The sequence below is a fragment of the Dunckerocampus dactyliophorus genome, chromosome 18, assembly GCF_027744805.1.
Source record: "Dunckerocampus dactyliophorus isolate RoL2022-P2 chromosome 18, RoL_Ddac_1.1, whole genome shotgun sequence".
NCBI lineage: Eukaryota > Metazoa > Chordata > Actinopteri > Syngnathiformes > Syngnathidae > Dunckerocampus > Dunckerocampus dactyliophorus.
Genome location: NC_072836.1, coordinates 20,005,555 through 20,028,076, shown reverse-complemented (window position 1 = coordinate 20,028,076; position 22,522 = coordinate 20,005,555). Strand labels below are relative to the sequence as shown.

The 22,522-nt window shown below is 42.1% G+C and overlaps 1 protein-coding gene across 2 annotated transcripts; it reads right to left on the bottom strand.

Annotated features, from left to right (window-relative positions):
* Nucleotides 1–1,486: 1,486 nt before the first annotated feature.
* smurf1 (SMAD specific E3 ubiquitin protein ligase 1) lies at nucleotides 1,487–20,957 on the bottom strand. 2 transcript variants are annotated; one of them, XM_054760492.1, is made up of 18 exons: nucleotides 20,668–20,957; nucleotides 13,142–13,180; nucleotides 11,947–12,055; nucleotides 11,551–11,684; nucleotides 11,374–11,439; nucleotides 11,186–11,261; nucleotides 10,195–10,406; nucleotides 10,024–10,108; nucleotides 9,631–9,777; nucleotides 8,877–9,105; nucleotides 8,297–8,400; nucleotides 7,962–8,076; nucleotides 7,690–7,868; nucleotides 4,766–4,903; nucleotides 4,547–4,667; nucleotides 4,249–4,450; nucleotides 3,077–3,161; nucleotides 1,487–3,002 (listed from the first exon to the last, which is right to left on the bottom strand). In XM_054760492.1, exons 1-18 carry the CDS (start codon nucleotides 20,720–20,722, stop codon nucleotides 2,903–2,905), a joined length of 2,196 nt encoding a protein of 731 aa, XP_054616467.1. In that variant the 5' UTR covers nucleotides 20,723–20,957; the 3' UTR covers nucleotides 1,487–2,902. The 2 variants fall into 2 exon arrangements, with proteins under 2 accessions (XP_054616467.1, XP_054616468.1); XM_054760493.1 differs by having other exon boundaries at nucleotides 3,077–3,152.
* Between the last annotated feature and the right edge of the window lie 1,565 nt (nucleotides 20,958–22,522).

Below are 22,522 nucleotides of genomic sequence, written 5' to 3'. Positions count from 1 at the left end.
TCCATTCTGGGTGACATTAACATTTGTAATATACAAGCAATGTTTGCGATGTCTGACTTGTTTTGGGGGTTTTTTTACTTGAAATTGAGCAATAATTTAGTCATCTGTGGTCATTCCTGTCTAGTATAGATTCATTGCACAGTTGTAAGTGAAATATGTGATGTTGTGGTCTCATTTAGTACAATTTTAAAATTTCTGCATTATTTGTGTGCATGCAGTTATGTTCTTCCCCATTTTCTTGACAAAATGACTTCAAAAATTCCTCTAAAATGCACGTTGAACATGTAATTCCGGGCATTCAAAAGATGACATTGGCGATTTTACAAAACTAATACATCTGCGGGCCGCACGGTGGTCTAGTGGTTAGCATGTTGGCCAACACAGTAACAGCTTGGAGTAACAGCTGGGTTCGATTCTCCCCTGGGCATTTCTGTGTGGAGTTTGCATGTTCTCCCCGTGTGCGCGTGGGTTTTCTCCGGGTACTCCGGCTTCCTCCCACATTCCAAAAACATGCAGGTGAGGTTAATTGGCGACTCGAAATTGTCCATAGGTGTGAATGGTTGTTTGTCTATATGTGCCCTGCCATTGGCTGGCGACCAGTCCAGAGTGTACCCCGCCTGTCGCCCGAAGTCAGCTGGGATAGGCTCCAGCATGCGCCCGCGACCCTAATGAGGAAGAAGCGGTATAGAAAATGGATGGATGGATGGAAATACATCTGCTTTTATTACATTAATCAGTGGTCCTTTAAGTCAAACCGACTTAAATAAAAGTAGTAATAAAAAATGACTTAAAAGTGTAGAAAACGACTAAAAATAAATACAAATAAAAATAACTTCAATAAATACATAAAAGAAAACAACTATTTAAAAATGACTTGAATAACAGTGTAAAAAATAATTAAAAACAAATAAAAACTAAAACAACAAAAAAATCACTTAAATAAAAGTGAGTAAATGACCACTGGAAAATGTGGGTCACAGGTTGAGACCAGTTGAGAACCCCTGCTTTAAATGACTAATTTCAAGGACTTTGTTTCTGGTCGAAATCATATCCATGTAACCCTAAACAATGAATATATCTGAGGTTAACAGGGGTCGTGCAAGCGAGTCCATCCGTGTGTTTAATAGGTGAACACAACATACATGCGATTGCTATTTGTTTGCATTGCATTGAGGATGGACCATGTAAAAATACATTTAAAACATGCGCATGTAAATACTTACCATTTTTAAGTGTGACAGGATAGGTACCTATTTCTAGATTAATATAACCCATCTACCGTATTTCTATACCGGGAGACAAGAGGGGTACGCCGTGGACTCGTTGCCAGCCAATCACAGGGCACATATGGGGATATGGGAGGAAGCTGGACACATTTTCCAACCCAAAACTCACGACTGCTAGCCTTTCTTAAATAGCTGTTCATTTAAAAACCTGTAATAAATAAATGAATCATGCAAATGCAAGGATTTTTATTTTCAATTTAATTTTTTAATATAATCTTATTTACACTGTATTTTTCATAAATGTTTTAGTACATAGTGAGTTTCAATAGTCTTGCATCCATTACACAGTGAACTCAGAACCTAAAAAAAATGCAGATTGAAATGATACTGCTTAACAGTCTTCAATCTCAAAAGGAAAGCCCGTTATTTTTCCACGTTTCTCATTCAAGAGTGTGTTTTGATTTCATTCACATCCGTGGAGGACTAATAACGATAAAGAGCGTTTGTTCATTCATGGCTGCTTTGAGGTTAATGCTTACTGGACAAAAGAGGAACCATTCAGGCTGTGGAGAAAAAAAAAGAAACAGATTGACAGAGAAACGCTGGGGTTGCCAAAAAGGCAACATTAGTAAAGTTTAAATTGAAGCATGAGCATAAGGCTTGAGATTTTATTCTATGCGTCACATAAAAATTCCTTCACCTCAGCTCATGTTGAAAAATAACCGTGACCTCTCCGTGGCGGGAAAGTTGAAAATCGGGGCTTTGCAAGGTTGATCCCTTGTACCTCAAACATAACATGGCAGGCATTCAAGACACAAATAGTTCACATACACTCACAAGAATATTTGCATCATTATGTACGTAAAAAAAAAAAAAAAAAGTCAAGAAATGAATCAAAAACCACTTTGTGGATTACTTGAATTGGAAGTGAATTGACCTGTTAACTCTGGGAGAGGGGATGAACAGATTAGTGTGAGCTCTTTGCAGAGCATATAGCAGCTTGGTCAGTAATCACTTAGTAATAAATAATAAAAACATGGATCAGAGTGGTCGCAGGTACAAAAACGGCAGAGACAAAAAGTAATCAGAGAGGAGCAGGCTCATTTGTTCCTTTTTTGTTTTGTTTTTTTTTACAGCGTAACCATGCCACGCTCATCCGCTCTCACATGCGCGCGTACGCAGACACATTCGGAACAACGCGACAGTGGTCAAAAGTGAACGCAGGAGTACACACAAGTCAGTCAGTCAGCCTCCGCCTTGTTCTCCACCCACACATCATCGCACCGTGTCTGTTTGCAGACTCATACAGTAAGATTGTCCACTAGTTGGCTGTAGACATTCTGAGGAGTTGACATCATAGCTTGTTAAAATCAAACGATAAAAATGCTTCTTCAAAACATTTGAAAAATTGTTTTAAAATATTTTTTGTTTTTTTCCCCTCCTCTCTCTCTTCTCATTTGACTTCCTTGCTGTGCTTCCTCTGTCACTCCCACCGGTTGGGTCGGCGACGGGACGTCTGTGTTCGTGTCGTGCTTGGCCGCCCTCCATAAGCTGTGCATACTCCACGTTCGGTGCATGAGTGTGTACGTCTCAAAAAAAGTCAAAAGAGTTGAATGCAAGTGCAAGCACAAGTGTGGACTGGATTTTTTTTGTTTTTTTTGGTCGCGGTGGTCTTTTCACTCCACAGCAAAGCCACAGGTCTCCTCCACAGCCGTCAGCAGTTTCTCGTAAAGTTTCTCGTAAGACTCGTAGGGGGGGATGTCTATTCTGTTAAAACTAGAGACAGGGAGGAAGGGTTAGTGATACTAAGCTGGACCCCTTCTGCAAATACAGTGTGAATGTGTCGTTACCACGTGTGCGCCTTGGGCAGGTTGTCAGTGTTGGCATCTATCAAATGAATGGTGAAAAGTCTTGGTCCTGCAGAACCTGTAGAGCCTTACACAAATACATTCTAGTTATCACTGCTCTACTCTGCTACACAGAACAACATTCCAAGTATTGTAATTAGCACTTATCGTGCTTACAGTGAAAGTGTTTTGTTTACATCACTGAAATATGTATCAAGACATAACGGTATAACACGTGGCACCTTGATGTGGAACAGCCAAAGTCGAACGCCCCAAAAGCCCCCGCCACTTCGGGCTTTGAATTTAGTGGCTTCACTCTGTCACGGTTCTTCAAAAATGCATTAATTAATTAACATTCATTGCAGGCTTGAATGACCTAACAGGCACAATAATCCCTAAAACGGGCAGCTGTTGCAGCTGTAACCCATGCCAAGCTAAAACTCCACTCTGAAACCAGATGTTACTTCCTGTCAGCCCCCCCACTCAGTTCCCCTAGCACCGGAACACGTTTACAGCAACTCACATGAGCTTGAGTTTTATTTATTCTTAAATGGCTCATTTTCCCTTAATATGCGACTATAGGGGTGTTATTTCATGTCTGGAGGGCTCTAATAATGTTAAAAAACTAAACTGTGTTTAGAAGGTCTTGAACATGTTTTCTCGGCTCCAACTAGAAAAATATTCAACTTATAAATAAGGACTCCACATGTTTTGCATTTTCTTTGGTCTTTTTTGTGTTTCTTGTGATGCTAAAGAGGGAAAGTGTGATGATAACCATAGATCCAGACACGGAGCTCACTGCAACATGGGAAAGACTCTTCCCGCTTCGCACAATATGAGCAATGGTTGTCTTGCTGCTACTTGTGTGACAGTTATGTTACTTTACACACTGTCTGTCCATTTAATACAAGGTTTTATGAAGCTGGTAATTAGAGCCCAGCACAAAATGATTCATGTCACATGATTTGATCTGTGAATCTGTTTAGACACCAAATAAACCGACATCACAGAATGGGTTCTGTCCAAATTTGGGTGTTCCACTTCATATTATCGTAGGATGCGTAATCTTTTCAATACTACATGAGAATGTTGGATATTTGAGAAAAGGATGTGTGTGTGTGTGTGTGTGTGTGTGAGTGTGTGTGTGTGGCCTATTGAACCAGTGCATGACCCACCCTGCAGTGCTTTGAAGCCTTGTAACGGCACCCTGGTGGAGCCTGTGACAAACTGCAGAAGGCGTCCTCTCCTCTCCTCGCTGAAGGCCTCCACTGCCTGCCAGAACCACCGCACCACGTTGCTCTCGCTTGTGCAGTGCTTCAGGCGCGTGTTGCTCTTCCAGTCGACCAGGTCGATCTTTCCCAATCCGCCGATGATCAACTGGATTGCACGCAGCAGGGAGAAGAGGGGAAAAGCATATGCGAGGTCATTATACATATAAATGAGGAGGAGTGGAAGTTGCTGCCTTTGTTGTACCTCCAGCTCTTTATGGTCGAAAGGCTTGAGGAGATGCTGGGGGATCAGCTCACTGAATCCCTTCTGGAGAGCCAGAAACTGGGCTTCAATTCCACGCATAAACCTCCAGTTCACATAAAGCCTAAGGAGAACAACAAACATCCATTTTACTACGCACAGCTCTTTCTACTGCGCCTCATGATCACCTTCATTGACAGACGCATGTCCTACTTTCATTACCTCACGTATTCCTTCTTGTTCTCCTCAGTCACAGGGATGTTACGACCATTAGGTTTGAGTTCATGCTGGAGGAACTTCCCAAAGGCGTTATGCTCCACGCAGAATGTGTGGTCCAGGACTGAGGTGATGTCGTTCTCTCTGCACACAAAGTAATGATGGCAATTAGCATTAGCGGAGTAACAACGTACAGTGCATCCGGATTCACAGGGATTCACTTTTTCTACATTTTGTTATGCGACAGCCTTATTTGAAAAAGGCACACATTCTTTTATTCCTCCTCAAAATTCTGCACGCAACAGCCCATAATATAAAAATATTTTTTTTAAGTTCGCAAATTTACTATAAATAAATACAAAATCAGGGGTACATAAGTATTCATAACCTTTGTTCAAAAGTTTGTTGATGCCATTTCCAAACATTAAAAAAATGAAAATACAGTCAAACCTGTCTTAGTGGCCACCTTTATAGAACGGCCACCTGCCTATAGCAGCCACTGAAAAATCCCCCGCAGCAAATTTACATGTTATAGACCCTGTGTATAGCAGTCACCTGTCCAGCGCGGCCAGCGGCCACCCATTTTGTCTCCCTTGGTCAATATCTGACCGCATATAGCGGCCAAATTACCAACTCAAGTAGAAGCTTCATGCACGAAAAAGTTTCGTTTTTCAATCAATGAAGCCGTCGTGTGTAGACTTTAATTACTGAGTCCTAGCTCAGTCACAATCATTCACAAGATCCACACAAACTGTCAGTTGTTCCACATAAAAAAACGTCTTCTTTTGAGCTTGCTATTTCCTGGTCAAACATGTAATTTTGAGAGCATTTGCACCAAAACATTACCAAAACAAAGTAGGCTGGGAACAGGACGTGCTCCCAGCGAAGCTACAATAAAAAAAACATACGCGAGCATGCATGCGGCAGCGGGAGTAAAACTGAGTTGGGTTGGACTTAATTGAAGTACTTTAGAATGTACTCACGTTATTTTTGATCAATCCTCATCCACAAATCCATCAAAGTCCTCATCTTCTGTATTGGACACAAACAAAGCCATCTTCTTTTCCGTTCGCTACTCGTCTGTTAACTTGTCAGTGTTATTCAGCTCCGAAGCAAAGAAGGAAACTTCTCCTGTTGCTTCTGCCAACTTTATTTATTGAACGCGGCCACCAGACAGCAGCTCAGAACACACACACATCTCTAAGCATCGTCTCTCCTTCCTGCTTGCCCACAAGGCAAAGGTTAAACAAGCCCCACTACGTAGCTGTCCAGGCAATGCCTGTAAGAAATGACACCGTTTATTTCCTGGTGTGCACTGGTCAATACTGTAATGCCGCTTGTTGTGGGGAAGGAGAGACTCACGTCGCCGATGCACTTTAATGGCTTTATTAACAGCGGAGAACACTGCAGGACTTTACATCCTCGCCAACATAAACACACTTCCCAACTCTCTCCAAACTCACAGCTAGCGCTGAGCCTAGCTCTCCTGCTCGGGACGCCCACAGTCACTTCCCGTCACTTCCTGATGAACTAAAGCTGTAATGACACTCTGCCGTATAAAAAGTAAAATATTAAAAACAAGCGTAAGACATTACTAGCACAGCTTTGTTCTGTGGGTGGTGGATATATTCTATCAGTTATTATTAAGCCTCTAGCATCCTTTTAGTAAGTAAAAACCTTGGCTATGATTGCACTACATTGTCATGTAGACCTACAAAGTACACTTGGAAGAACAAGAGGTGAATAAATGTATTGCAACTGATGTGAAACTGATGAGGGGTAGGATTAAATAAGCTTTGCTTCTTCCTACTCCTTTTTGGACATGCAAAATTGTGAATTGTACTATGTGATGTGCTACTGTTTGACTCATGCATGTTCAGGATTAAAACCATGAACCATGAACCATGATAATGACAAGCCTAGTAGTGCTGTACAACTTTTATCTGCAGTGCCCTCTACTGGTCAACATTATTATTATTATTTTCCCCTTTTTTTTCTTTTTTTCCCCTCTACTGGTCAACATTCAAACTGGACGTCAACCTGTCTATAGAGGCCACCTGTCTATAGCGGCCACTTTTGCAGACTCCCTCTAGTGGCCACTATAGACAAGTTTGACTGTATGTCATTATGGTGTGTAAAATGTTGCGAAGAAAAACAAGTGTTGAGTAATCCCTCACCACGGTTTTTCAAAAATATATGAATCAGTCAGAAAATATGCATATATAAGCAAATTATATATATTTTGCCTAAATGAAGCATTTTCAAGCATAAGAATGTCTAAATGTAATAAAATAAAGATATATGACATTCAGAAGACCCATTTAAAGACTGTAAGGGTATGTAGTGTTCTACACTGGTCACTAGGTGTCAGTAATGTTACTGTAATGTAATGTAAGACTTGATTGCTAAAACAACAGGCTTTTATTGCAAGTTTGAATGACCTCACAGCAGGCACAACAGTCCCTAACAGGCTACTGTTGCAGCCGTAACCCACGCCAAGCTACAACTCAACGCCAAACCCCCAACGTCACTTCCTGTCCGACCCTTCCTGTCAACTCCCCTAACACCAAAACATGAGCACAAGTCTTATTTATGTCTTAAATGGCTTATTTTCCCTTATTATGTCTCCTATATTGGATAATATGAGCGTTAAGGTGACTATAGGGTGTTATTTCATGTGTAGAGGGCTCTAATAATGTTAAAAACACATTTAGAAGGTCTTAATCAGGTTTTCTATGCTGTAACTATGAAAATACTGGATTTATAAATAAGAAATCCTACTCCCGGAAATTCACTTGTCATGGTCGGGTCTGGAACCAACTAACGGCGATAAATGAGAGATTCCATTTTGGAATAACGCTGCAGCATGACAAAATGTGAAAAAAGATTCACTGTACACATTAAATATATGTTTCGGTGCCTTTACTTACAATATCCAGACGAGACTCTTGTGCAGTTCTGGGTCGGTGGTCTCCAGGTCATTGAGCTGAATGGGTTTGCCCAGCAGCTGTTTGTAGAAGGGCAGCGTGAAACTCCCGTTGATGTAGTGACCATGAAAAACTGCCAGCCCCATTACACGGCCCACAAAGTGGAAATATGATAGGTGATCCTGAAATATGGGCCGACACATATACAGCGTGCGAGTTTTAAATACTCTCACCTTAGTAGGGTGAACTACAAAGTGCTTTATGTGAGTACTTACAGGGTTAATGGAGGAGTCAGGGTTGATTTGTAATGTGTAGATATTGTCTGTGGAGTACTGGAACAGGCCGTAATAGGGGTTCAGCATTTCATGACACAGCAGGTACAGCCACTCCCTTTAGAGAACCACCACAATGTTAATAAAAACTAAGAAAAAAAACCACACAAAAATCAAGCAAGTCTCCGTGCTTTTTTTTTTTTTTTTTGTAAAAAAGGTATCATTTCTGCTAAATATGCCCATAAAAAAGCATAAGGATTTTTCCCCCTCATTTGTAACTGTTGCATGAAGTAATATAGATATAAAATAAATAAATAGTGTGAAAAATAGACAAACACCTGGCTACACCACCATAGTCCAGGCCCTCCTCTCCTCTGAACTTCACCATCAGACGCTTCTTCAGGTCTTTTGGCCTCATCTTCATTATTTGCCGATACGACTCCTGAAGCAACACACATGCACCACCCTTTATTGCAACTAAAACATTTTAGATCAGTGTTTCCCAGGTTCTGTGAATGACAAAAGTGTGTCATTTGAGTTACAGTCAATAAGATGCCCACAGAGGAGTTTATAATGCGCAAGTACGTGTACACAGCATGTTTGTTCATGCACAAGCACAGGTGTGCAATGTAGATGTGTCACATAATTAACGATCCTGCCAATTATTGAGAACAGTCGGAGAATGACACGAAATAAGCAAAGTTGCAGCAATACAGTACTGCATTATGAAGTGATGGCAGATGCAAACATTCTGAAGCAAGGATAACTTCAGCAGAGTTTGCGTCCAGGCCAGTGGAGGACACCGGAAGGAAGGACAGGTATTTAGAAAGTCATAGCACTGGCACTGTCTGAATGCACGGTAATCAACGCGGTGCATGTGCGCCCCATCACTAACTAAAGAAGCCCAACGGCGCCCACCTCAAAGATCTCCTCACGAGACACCTCGATGCGACAGTGTCCTGCTTGGGGCTGCTGCAGGGAGAGCTCGTGGCGGAGCAGCTTCAGTTTGTGGACCAAATCTCTCTCGTAGCGTGCCGCCACGTCCCCGTCTCCACCGACACTGCCACCCACTCCTCCACCTCCGCCCTCTTCAACCCCCACATCCATCTGGGGCGGTTGGGAGGATTCCTTCACTTGGGATTGCTGGCTGTTAGGTGGGAAGATGCGGAAGAGGACACAACATGGCCAGGTTAAAAAGGCATAAAAGTGTACATAGATATATACATTGAATTACCGGATTTTCCACACTTTTCGTTTTTGGTGAACTTGCTTGTTGGACTCGCTGGCTTGTTATGTCAATTGCTGCGTTACGTTAACATACCGGACACGTATTCAAGCCTGTTGTTCTGTGTGCTAATGTTGAATAACTTGTCTGTTCTTGGTCTTCAATTTCTAAATAAATGCGACTTGTAGCCCAGTGCAACTTATAGTCAGGAAAATGGACATGTGCACCAGTTAGATCAACTCTCAGGCCACATTTCCATAAAATCACACATTTAGTAGGTCATGTTCAGATCCAGTCTGCATTGGAGCAGTGAGATTAACAACAGATTAGTGTTAAAACTACAGATTTTTTCCCCATGTGTTGGGGGTGTCTGTGAACCAGGTGCAGTCTGAGCCTTGCTATGGGGGGATTTGCAGAAGTATTAAGAGCACATGTGCATTCTGGTACCTGATGATGGTGTGTAGACGCGGGTCTGTGAACTGTGTGGTTCTGTTGTTGTGGTCCACAAAGTATATCCGTCCCGACACTGTGCTTCGGACCTCCCAGCCCACTGGCAACGGGCCAAGCTCCTCACAGCTTACGCTGGCCAGGTCCCTGCACCAGTAACAAGGAATCACACATGCGTCCAAACATCATTTCGGCCTTCAACCTTCCATACTCTTTTTTCTTATCTTTTATACTGACCTTATCCCAGGGATTGATATTTCTCTTTGTATTATATTTTTGTTCATTTTTCTTCTCTTCCAGAGTTACATACTGTACTGACCTACTGTCTTTTACTCCATGAGCTTTATGTAGGGTTCATCTAATGTTACGGAGTTACACAACTGATATTCATACCGTGGTATCCGAGGGTCGTGCCAGGTGCTGACACCCGTCTGTGTGTGTAGGAAGTACACCTGGCCCTGAACTGTTGTTCGTTGCTCTGTTTAAACAGAAACAAACAAGAGAATATTGTGAGTGGAAAAGTCACCTGGTTGTAGAGTGACATGAGATAGGACTTTAACTGACCATATCCTTCTGGCAGGTCCGGGGGTTGGTGCCCGTGAGGTCTGTTCTGAGGGGTGTGGCCATGGCCTCTGGAATCCTGCCCTCGGATTCGCTGGTTCTGAAGGCGGCTCTCTTGACTGGGTGAGTCGAGACGGCAGTTTCCGCCACCCGCAGCGCCAGTGGGGTCGGAGTAAGGCAGCGGTTCTTCACTAAAACATCCCTCTAACACAGGACTACACACACACACACACACACACTTTTAATTACGTGTCACATCCTGCAAAATAGCAAAGGGGGGAATGTATGACACACACACAAAAAAAAAAACTGGCTCACATCACATTTAATCAAAGATGTGCTTGAATAAAATACAGTAATCACTCATTTATTGTGGTGATTGGTTCCACACCAATCAATCTCTATTCAGAAATTGAATAGAAAACCTGTTTACGACCTAAATAGTGTTTTTAACATTAGAGCCCTCTAGACATAAAATAACACCCTATAGTCACTTTTAGTACCCAATACAGTAGACATTATAAGAGAACATAAGACATATGAGACATGCTGTAAATAGGATTCATGCTCATGTGTGTTGCTGTAAACGTGTTACGATGCTGAGGTGGACAGGAAGTGACGCCGGGGGTTCAGAGTTGAGTTTTATCTTGCTGTACCGTGGGTTACGGCAGTAGCCCGTGGTAAGGATTATTGTGGCTATTGTGAGATCATTCAAACCCGCAATAAAAGATTTTTGTTCCGGTGATCAGGTCTGGTGCTTGGGTGTCTCACAGAACATTACAGTAGCATTACCGTGTAGAATACTACATATCATCACAGCATCTTTGAATGAACACATTAAGGCTTAAATTACCATGAACTAATAAATGGGAACATTTTCTAAAAAATAAAAAATAATATTTGTACTCCAGTGTATCCTGGAATTTATATATATTTTCCACCATAAATGTCACTTTTTGATGTTGGGAGCATAAATGTCTAGTGACACACTCACCCGTCATTTTCCAACAGACCTCTACAGTCCACCACTGGTCCTCCGCTACCTATGCGGTCTCGTGTCTGCAGGCTCACTGGGAAATTACACATGTGATGTAAAGGTCAGACCATTAAAATCAATGTTTTGGGGTGACTGTACACACACAGTCAGAGAGACACACCAAGCGTGTTTGTGTCCAGCCTTACCTACAATCTGCCCCCGCACTGCGTCACTGTCTGAGGGGTTCAGTTTACATAGATCTAGCCGCTGGTCTGGAGGGAGACCCCCCCCCCCCAAAAAAGGTACACCTTGTATGTTTTCTTGCTTTCTTTAAACAAATGTGTGCATTATCAGAATCATCAAGAGGTGAGAGAGCGTCTTACATCCTGTGTCTTTTAGTCTGCTGATGGCATTTGAAAGAAGTCTAATGCACCCCAAGAAGCCTGCCCCCTGCCGTTTATGGATCTTCTTGTGATTCCATATACTGATGGTAATTGAGTCTGCCTTGCCGATGTAGCTGAAAAAAAAAACAACACACAACAAGAAAAAGAAAAAAAGAAAAACAAAACATCAACGTCATTAAATTGTGTCATACACCAAAAAAGCAACATGCCAATATTAGCATCATAACTTCAGCATGTTCATGGAAGCGTGACACTGATTCAGACATTTGTCAACTGCAGGCCCAATACCCATGACTGACTAGTGACATAGTGGCAGAGGATCACGTGTTTTGCTAAGCAGAACTAGTAGGAGTGAAAGGGGTGATGGAAACTTACAGGTCATAGTGCTGATTCCATTTGGGGTCCAGTGTGCTCTTGACTGTGTCTGTTGAGTGGCATTGACCTGATCCGTCTACCACAACCTTGGCAAAAGGATCGGGCAGGCCTGCACGCACACAATTCAGAAGTGAGCGCATTAACCAAAACAAAACAAAACATAGTTGCAGAGAAGATGTACTTCAAAGAATTTACCGTAATGACCCAAATATAAGACGACACTGAATGTTTTTGGGAAAAATACATAGTTTTTTTTCGCATCAGGTTTTCAATTACGGTCAAATAACATCTGGTAGATAGCTGTAGTATATATTTATTAGTGGTTACTTGTTTGATGACTATGCTTCACTGATCACCATTATCTCAAAAAATGGCATCACTCATAATTTGTCGTTTGCCAACTTGTCCGACCTTTGAGACAAATTTCTTCAAGCTGGTCTCCAGGTCATTGGTGTCTGTGTGACGACTCCAACTACCTTGTGGAGAAGCCGTTTGGCAGCATCTGTTGGTTTGCAACTGCCCGATAAGGTCAGCTGACCAATAGTAATGACCGATATTGGCATAAAAATGAGATATCATTCATATCGTTTTTACACATTGCTAACGCGCAGGCTACGGGATCACTGCAGGGACACAAGGGTCAGCAACGGCTGCATAGCATGCTAACGAGCTAGCCTCCAATTTATTTATTCTAAACTTAAGAAAGGCTTTTAAATGGAGTGGGGAAGAAAGACAAGGTAAGAAGTCAAAGACGTACCACTTCCACAAGGAATAGGATGAGAACGTCAGTCTATCGAGTCGGCCGTGCCATGGCTGACCACACGCAGTGTGATGGTAATGTAATGTAATGTCACGTCTCATCAATGTTTTGTGTCATTGCTGACACCTAGTGGGCAGAATACTATGTATAACCTGTATTTGAATATTTTTAATAGTAAACCACAAAACAGTGACCATTTATTATTTAATAATTTAAAAAAAACACTAATAGTGAGGGAGCGATATTCGAACCGCGATGTAGCGAGGGATGACTGTATCTGTAAAGAGGCAATATCGAGCATCTCTAAAGGCGGTCCATCTTTTTCCCCAGACTTTTTTCTGTTTTATATTCAGGTCAGAATGGCAATTTAATCGTCTCATCTCGACACATGAGCGAGCATAGCAAAAGTCGACGCAAAACAAAAGAGCAACTTACGAAAGAAGTCTTTCTTTGCGAGGTTCTTGGCACATAATACTGTGGGGGGGGAAACAGAACATAAGGAACATGGTGTGCACAGACAATTGCAAATGATTTTATAATACGTAGGTTGCCACAATGCATGCTGCTACTTATAAAAGAATGAATGTTAAAACCTAATGTAGGGTAAGTTATGCGGCATGAACAGAGCAAAGACATGCATGGCCACCCACAGTGAGAGTGGGAGAACGCATTCATTTAAATCATATACTGTACCAAGTCATTCTTTTTCATATGAGACAGTTGTTGGCAGATGAACTGCTGCTCTATTAACTGGACCATGCCATGGGGGGATTGGTGGTGATGACGTGGCACGCAGCAATCTCATCACCTATTGATTGACAGGCTGGTACTGATTGATTTGTTACACCCGCAATGGTATCCCGGCTCTGTGTTCCAAATAAAAATGTGGACTGGTTTGGTTTTGGCCCAGACGGCCGTTGAGGAAGTCAGTCAGTCTGCCACAGGTTTCGGATGTGGCGACTGTGGTGGCAGAGATATGTCTGCTGTGTCCTCATCTACTTCCTGTGAATAAGCCGTGGAGAATGGCGACGAGATGTCCTTCCCTTTTCCCTTGACTCACACATTCCACAGTGAGACATCACCGCTGGAGAAGCACAACTATGAGACGGATAGAATCACATTTCTTTATCACTCCCGGATCCGCTCGCATACTTCCTCTGTCAGTGCTTTACTACCCCCACCGCCCCCTTTTACTCTTCTGGCCAGAAACAAGAGAACGGCACTCTTTCTTTTTTTAAGTCTTTTGTCCAGTTCTTTCATGGCACTGAATGTGTCACAGCATTTCTCAGCATTTCAGGAAATTCCTCGTTCTGCCAAGGTCATGCCTGGTGAAGACACACACACACACACACACACACATACACACACACACACAGCAGCGGCTCAGCTGGTTCTCCACTTCCCCACTGCTGCTTTTCCTTTTTGGCATTTAAGCCTACTCTTTTTTTAGAGAACCTGAGAACCGGAGGAAGCCCACAAGAGAATTCTTTTCATCCGGTCTTGGGGGAACGAGCACAAACAGCACAGGATTGAAAAAGTGAGCTGCTGCTGTCTCGAGGAACTCCAAAGTCACTGCATGCTTTTTAAAAAAAAGAGTAATAGATTCCCATCTCCTGGGTTTTACACTTAAAGCCTTCAAAAGGTCTTTCATACAGCTACTTTTTAGGGCACAATGACAGTCACCTCAGACTGAACCACAAATGATAAAATTAAGAAATTTAGTCACGATTATTTTCTTAGTTGTTTAATGAGGGAATCGAATAGACCCTATACAGACCAAATCAATGTGAAGCAAACACAAACAGTTCGTGGTTTGGTCCGAAACAGAGCGGAAAAGAGACAAAAATGTTGCATTAATGACGCTAACCGAGGCTCCAGCTGGCAGACACATGAGCAAACATCTTATCAACTTGATGTACTCCCTAGCACCCAAACTCATGCTAATAAATAGCTTTATTGTCATTGTCACAAGAGCATTACAACCAGGGCTGGGCGATTTTGGCAAAAATGCACAGCCACCCACATACACAAAAATGATATTTTATCAGCTGCCAAATAAGCACAATCAGCTTCTCAAACTCCATGTGTGTTTGTGCATATGCTGCAAGCTCAGGCAGAGCCGTGAGAGGATTAAAAGGTGCTTATGTCGCCTGCCAAACATTGTCTCCCTTTTCCTCGCTCTCCAGCTCCGTTGTGGGATTTATTCTATTATTCTTTCACACTCTTGATGTCGAAGCATGTTTTCAGTGTCTTTACCGCTCATCTCTCCCCTTTTCGATCGCTTGTCTTGTGAGTGTCCCGTGTCGCCAGCTGCCCGGATGCAGCCGAGCGCTGGCTGATATAGCAAATCGGTGCTCAATCCAAATAGTTGGCATCAAAACTCGAGCAGCACGTGTTCCCTGAGCAAGCAAATCAACATTGGGCCGACAATGTTTTGCACGGTAAGCCTACAAACCTCATTCTATGAGAGACAAACAACCCTTTGTAATACTTCTGAACAACCTTCACTCCTTTTCATATTTAAAGAAATATCATGACCGTGGAGAACGTCCTGCATTCTCAGGGCATTCAATCGATTGCCACTGGACTGTTGAGATGTTTCGCAGTCCAGTTGCTATCGATTGACTGCGCTGAGACTACAATGACCTGGATGAATGAGCATATTCACAGGCATGTTGCTATGTAATTATGGCAACTAGTTGTATTGATTAGTTGGTTTATTACACGGACAACAATTCGCTTTTCGATTGCGTTACTAATTGAAGGGCTGGCTCGTCATCTTGCTCCGCCATCTGAGGCTGCAACTTCAAGCTTGTTTACGTCAAGGACAATAGCATTCAAGGTCTGTTGCCTCCCTTTTTGCAGGCTTTAGAAGCACCTGTTAGCTCTTTCCGGCAGCCATAGTCAAACAAATATGTTAAATGCAGTGGAGAAAAAAACTCATCATGGATTCTTAGGAATTTGTTTGCATACACACGCCATCTCCCGCTGCTGCTCGCCCCGCCTGTTCTTATCAGTGAGAAAGCTGTGAAGACCCGTGGTTAGAAGACTAATCCCTCAATGCAACTATTGGTGTCACTGTAACACAACATGGCGAACCCCAGGGATGTGATACAGTACTTCTTGAAACATTTTTTTTTAAGTAAAACGTATACAGTGATTTTAACGCCTACATCTGGTGGTGTCTTTGATCTTATAAGGCAAACGTGTCTGAACCCTGATGGTTCCCTTGAAGAACTGTAAAACACCCATATGGGCTTTTGTGCTGGAAAGTATCAAAGCAGGTTTAAGCAAAGAGAGAGGAGAAACCCCCAGAATGCAGAAAGAATGCTACAGGGGTCATGGATTCTGTATGCTGTTACAAGAAGACTAACTGAGGACAATATTTTAAGAAGGTAGGACCACCACGGGGACAAAAGCAAAGAGATGTTCTCTTTTTTTCTTACCATTTCATTTAATTATTGGATTTAATCTTGTCCTTGCGGGTGTGTGCGTTTTTGAAGGATAGCTCCGGCGACAAACTGAGATAAATGTCCAAACATGGTACTTGTTGAGCAGAACATGCAGGAAAAAAAAACAAACTTATCACCAATCACCGTACAGCGGACTTACAAGGCTGTCACCAGACAGCAGCGATTATACAGTATGTTATGCAACTATCACAAAATGCATGAATATTTCATCTTCCACAGTTACTGAGTCTCAAACATTAAAGAACATATTGTGTTGGTTGCAAAACCACATCATAAACATGTCATTTACACAGCCGTCAGCCTAGTACCAACAGGAAACGAGCATCTTTTGCAGATGAGCAGATAATTCCAAGAAACAGTATGTTTCTTGTATGTCACTTCTCCCACTGCAATTGGTTTGTCATTCTCAAAAAACACCCTACAAAAACAGATAAGGCACGATTGGTGCCCACATGAGGGCCGTCACAAGGACAAACCCTACATACAATCGCCCAAAACATGACATTAAAGGCCACTGAACATCAACTCTCTGTGACAGGGGGTGACGGGGAGGAATTATTCATGAATGGATAATGTCAACCTTGCAATATGGGGGCATTACTCCATCCTCCCTTGTTTGGAAAAAAATGCTGGGAGGTTTCCATTTCCTACATGTGTGCCCACAATTTAGTAGAATACTACTGTATGCAGCATTGCTTGTGGATCAACTCACTGTAGCCACAAGGAGATACACAACGCCACACTCCTGCTACTTAAATATGTCCATAATAAAGCAAGGGTGGCCAGGTCTTTGAGTGGGTCTCTGCCACGGGCACACGAGCCTTTCTAATGTAGGCCAAACACCCCCCCTGCCTGACAGACTCAACAGAAAAACACATTGACCGGCCAGACAGCATTATACTCCTATTGGCTCTTGGCACATTCCTCAACCAATTAGAATTCCTTCCATACCTGTAGGGGTGGGGCAAAGTCAGGGGCCAATAACCTTTGTTTGCAATCAAGCACAACTAATGAGTGTCTGGGTTTTTACACACACTCGCTTGCTCTGCTTTCTATCGTTGGGGCTGACTTGGCTGCTAATGCAAAACACCATAACACATTACCAGTGCCATTCAGCCACATTGTTATACTCAATTTAACGTCACCAACACATTCTGCGCATTTTCTCCTTGGTAGTCTGTCAGATAGCAATTACTGTCCTTGGCTGGTCTTCATTATTGTTAAAACTCTTTGCTTTGGGGTCATTAAAATGTCATCAACCCAGATCTCATTTAGGGCCGGGAATGCTGTGTATTAAGATGCTGGAGTGAAAGAATCCAGATGCAGTGGTCCATTCCGCCAATGGATGCTCTGTCAGTCATACTACACCACCAAAAACACACAAGAAACCTCACATAGCACAAGAAATATGACACTGATTTGTGAATTGTCAGACGTAGGATGTGATGGTTGTGTTAGATCTGTTTGTGCCAAAAAAAACAGCCAAAGATTCAAAACAAGCTTTCACTGAACACATTTAACACTACATTTACTGCGGCCGCAACGATTAATCAATGATTAATCCATTATCCAATTAATCGACAACTATTTTTGATATTCCATTAGTAATCTCAAACGTGAATTTTTTTTTACCTTTGTGTTTTAGGCAAACCAATATGCATCAGCTTTGATTTTGGAAAACAGTGATGCACATTTTTGCCTCTTTTCAGATGAGTTGCGTCCCAAACCACTGACTATTTGTGTCTGGTTCATACTGATTTGGTCCGTATAGGGCAGCGGGGTCCAAAATGTGCCCCGGGGGCCATTTACGGCTGTTTTTTTAATTAGCCATTGGCACGTTCTAAAAACACAATCCATCCATCCATTTTCTATGCCGCTTATCCTCACTAGGGTTGCGGGTATGCTGGAGCCTATCCCAGCTGACTCTGGGCGAGAGGCGGTGTACACCGTGGACTCATCGCCAGCCAATCGCAGGGCACATATAGACGAACAACCAGAGAACATGCCAACTCCACAACGGAGATTCAAACCCAGGTCTTCCTGATCTCCTGACTGTGTGGCCAACATGCTAACCATGCTAGTCCTAAAAATAAACATTAAAAAAAGAAAATTAAAAAATTCGAAATAGAGTAAAGTCATAACATTAACAGAAAAAAATGAACAAAGTTGAAATATTAAAATGAAAAAAGTTATATGTGAAACAAAAAAAGGTTTCACATTTTTGAACATTACTTTGGAAAAATTTATAATAGTATTAGAATATTATTAATATTATATTATTAATAAAGTCAAGCTATCATGAGAATAATGTAACAGGAGAACGTTAAAATAGTTGTAATAAATAAAAAAACAAAAAAGTGAAAAACACGTATATGAATATGCTTTGTGTATCCTTTCACACAAAGTTGAGATGGAGACTGTTTTTTCTCTAAATATAAAAAAATGTCTCCGCTTATCTACATGGATAGGTTTATAAAACGCAAAAGTGCCCCCACGCCCATCCTTTGATTTTCAGTATGCAGCCCTTGGTGGAAAAACTTTGGACCCTCCCCCCCGGTCTAGGGCCTAACTGATTACTCGATTAATCGAAATGACAAGCTTCGGATTAATCAACTAAAAGAGAATAATTGTTCATTGCAAGCCCCAGTTGTCTGGTTGCAGTAGTGTGCTGCTGCATGAGAAGAGTTAAAAGATGAGAATGAACACTTCTCCTTCCTTGGGTCACAGTTAAGCTGGAGCCTATCCCAGCTGACTTTGAGAGGCTATGCACACGGAAACATTTTCAAGCCAAAATGGCAAAGCATTTTCATGTTTCGGCCTTTCATCCACACGGAAACGGCGTTCTGGGTGATCTGAAAAGGTTGGGGTTTTTTTTTAAAACAGCTTGTCGTTTTCCGTGTAGACGTGCAACCTGCTTGCTTCATACGATGACGACACCGACCCGTCGCCAGCACGTGACCAGAAGTGAGCTTTGACGACAAGCATACATTATATCTGAATATTTCGACTGGCATGACTCACCCCGGTCGACATTCTCCTGATATTTTGTTGTATCACACGCCAAAATGACTTGCAGATGTAATTAAGTAATTTGTCGTAAGCCTAAACAAGCCTTGGAAAGCAGAACATGATGGACTTACGCGCATGCGTTCTTTCTTCTTCTATAGTTTGGTGTGCCACGTGGGTCCGACTTTGTGTCTGTTCACGGCGCCACACGTAGGTATGCCTAGTGTATTACATCGTTGTCATGTGTAAATGCAACTATTTACTTATCCGACAGAGTGGACGCCAATTTTTTTAACCCGCCGGAACATTTAAAAATCTCAGGGACCTTTCTGTGTGAACAGAGCGTGAACGAGAGCTGATCACCAGCCAATGCCAGAACACATACATTCACACCTATGGTGGTTTACAGCCTCCCATTAGCCTAACATGCACCCACGCATGCAAGGGAAGAATGTGCAAGCATCACAGAGATGTCCCACCAGAGGTTTGAACCTGGTTCTGCAAACTGTGAGACTGACGTACTAGACCACCACATTTTGGTTTCATTTAACCATGTACCTAAAGATGAGTCCAGTGTGTGTATGCACTCATTAAACCTGCAAGTCAGCTTAATTCTTCCGTGTGATTGCTCAGTTTAGCATCAGATGACCAAGACGCCTGGCCCTGGGCACAGAGAGACATTTCCATTTGAATAGAAGCCCCTGGGAGTCCAGTGGGGTCACACTGGCTACAGTGAGAACCTATTGTTCCAGCTGTGTATCAAGAAAGAGACTCCTTTATGTCCTACACAAGTGCTCCAATCCCAAAACAACCTTTAAATGCTCGAGCTGAGCACCCAAAACACAAAAAATATGAATAAGGATAACGTTAGACTTAAATAGTGGGTGCTAAAGCTGATTTAGCAGGAGGATGCCAGTTAATTATTCTGGTGGGAAAAGCAAACGTGTCCAAATCAAGCAAGAGACAGACGTTATCTCTTTTAAAACGACTGTTGTCGTTACCCGTTTATTTAAAGTAAATGTGTTCTAATAGTGGTTGGGTAGACCCCCTGATGGGCGTAGCTAGCCAGAATTAGCGGTCAACGTTAACTGGTGAGAGCTAACGCCGACTGGCTAGCGTTAATAATTCATAGTGTATTCATGCTTTTCAAGCGTCTGTTTCCAATGACCCCCGCGGCTAAGAATAGGCTATTGTCTTGGCCGTAAGCTCCACAGGACGGCGAAGTGTGTCTGCTTTAGTGGACTGCTTTCTTGACTGCCCCCTCGGCAATTTGGCTAGCATTCCCGCTAACAAGCTAGCACTTGTGCTGCTGTGTCTGCCACACAAAAACCGGATGTTTGGGCAAATAGCAGCCATTCAAAGGCACTTTGTGATGTCCTGTTAGGTTCGCTTGACATAGATAATTAACAGCAGTGCACCCAAAGTTCCCCCCAAAAAACATGCAGCGTGCGGTTTCGTTCCGTCTCCGATTTTTTTTTTTACCTGTCAGTCGGATTTTGATGCTGGACCCGTTCCTTCGAGTCCCAGGATTCGACATCACTCCGTGAAAAACGATCCCGCAAACTTCCTCTTCGGCTCTCCCGAAAGAGACCTTTTCACGACTCGGTAGGATGGCGAACGCCTTCAGATTGCAAACACGCCGTTTGTTTTTCGGTTCTTCATGGATGCAAATGTGTTATTTCATCGCAAAGTCCTGCGGTTCTTCGAGATCCCACAACACCGGAGAACATTTTCGGGCAGGCTCAAGCACGTAATGACGTCATAATCTTAACTGTACAGTCGTACGCGCTCGTGTCCGGCCAGCGTGGGCGTGCCCGTGGAAGTGTGGCTTGCACAGTAAAAAAAAAAAAGTAAGACTACAGTATTCCTCTTATTGTTTATTTAAAGTGAAAATAAAGAGTCTCTTTACATTTCTGTTATTGTCAGTAATTTGTTCATGTTTAAAATTAAACCGAATAACCAGAGTAGAACCTCATCTCTATGGTGAATGCAAAGAATAGTATGTACATTATATCCTCTTATTGTTTATGTACAGTACAAATAAATAGCTTACCTTTGTAAGCATTAAATACATGATCAAAATACGAGATTTTTTTTTTTTAACTAAAACTTCCCTTTTAGCAGTTTCACTCACTCTTCTTTATCTGGATCGCAAATAAATGTACAGTCTATCAAAATCAATATTGCTTAATCTCGGCCATAATGTTTAAGGATACTGCGCAATTATTGCAATTATTCACCATGTACCACGTGTATTTTCTAACAAAGCAAACATAATAATATAAAAAACATTTTAAAGTTTGACTCTTCATAGTCAAGTATGTGTGAAATCTTCACTCAACCTTTTTTACTGTCCCGTAAATCAGGGGTTCTCAACCGGTCATCTTTTTAAACAAAAATACATTCAATTAGATGTGCAAAATGTATTTCAGAGCACAACATTATGAGGTGGAATGTGAATGGAATAAAATAATAGTAAATTAATATTTGTATATACCAAGGGAAATATATTTTCAAAATATTTGTGTTTCAAAATTAAAAAAATGACTTCAGACTATCAGAAAATTACATTAATGTAATTTTAAATGACATTTAACTTTTTAAAACATTTTAAAATAAAAAAATATTTAGAAAATCTGTTATTTTAAAATACAAATATTTAAAATTACATTCAATATTTTAAAGTATTTTCTGATTGTCTGAAGTGTATTTTTCTACGACCCGCTTTTGGGTGCCAACCCACCTGTTGAGAAACCCTGCTGTAAATGCCCAAAAGCAAGTCATCACAGATTTTTTCCCCAGTTATTCACACAATTGACATCATTTATGCGCATAGCCTCTGGCTGCATCGAAGTCCCATAAACACATGACGCTCATGATCTGTAATCATATGATGTCTTTCAAATGTTTGTCAGGAACTCAAGTGCTAGATGTGCATGGATCGGGCTGTTGGGATTTGGCTCACAGGCCGCCCTGGAGTTGGTTCGACTGCACACAGTATTAGCTGGTGGAACAATGGAGCCTCTGATTAGACTGTTTTCAGGCCACAGGATTCAGTAAATCCACATAAGCAGGGGGCCGGACACAAGTAATGCTCACATTCAAATAACAAACATGCAGCTGCATTCTCGACCTTTGCGTTCGCTCATAAAGTAGAATCAGAGTTTCCTTATCTTTCTCACACGGACTCTTCATCCCAGCCCAATTGCTCTGCATCTGTCCTCCTTCCATTTTTCCACGTCAACACCCCACAGGTGGCTGTGGTGATGCATCATGTACAGCTGTTTTTATGCAATGATGAGCGTGTTTGTGTGAATGTGTATGTTATTCAAAGAGA

Excerpts from the sequence above, each read along its gene's own strand:
- smurf1 (XM_054760492.1), bottom strand. The coding sequence starts at position 20,722 with ATGTCGAATCCTGGGACTCGAAGGAACGGGTCCAGCATCAAAATCCGA. Across the intron at positions 12,056-13,141 it reads CGCAAAGAAAGACTTCTTTC|GCCTGCCCGATCCTTTTGCC; the intron begins GTAAGTTGCTCT and ends GTGTGCGTGCAG. Across the intron at positions 11,685-11,946 it reads TGGAATCAGCACTATGACCT|CTACATCGGCAAGGCAGACT; the intron begins GTAAGTTTCCAT and ends TTTTTTTTTCAG.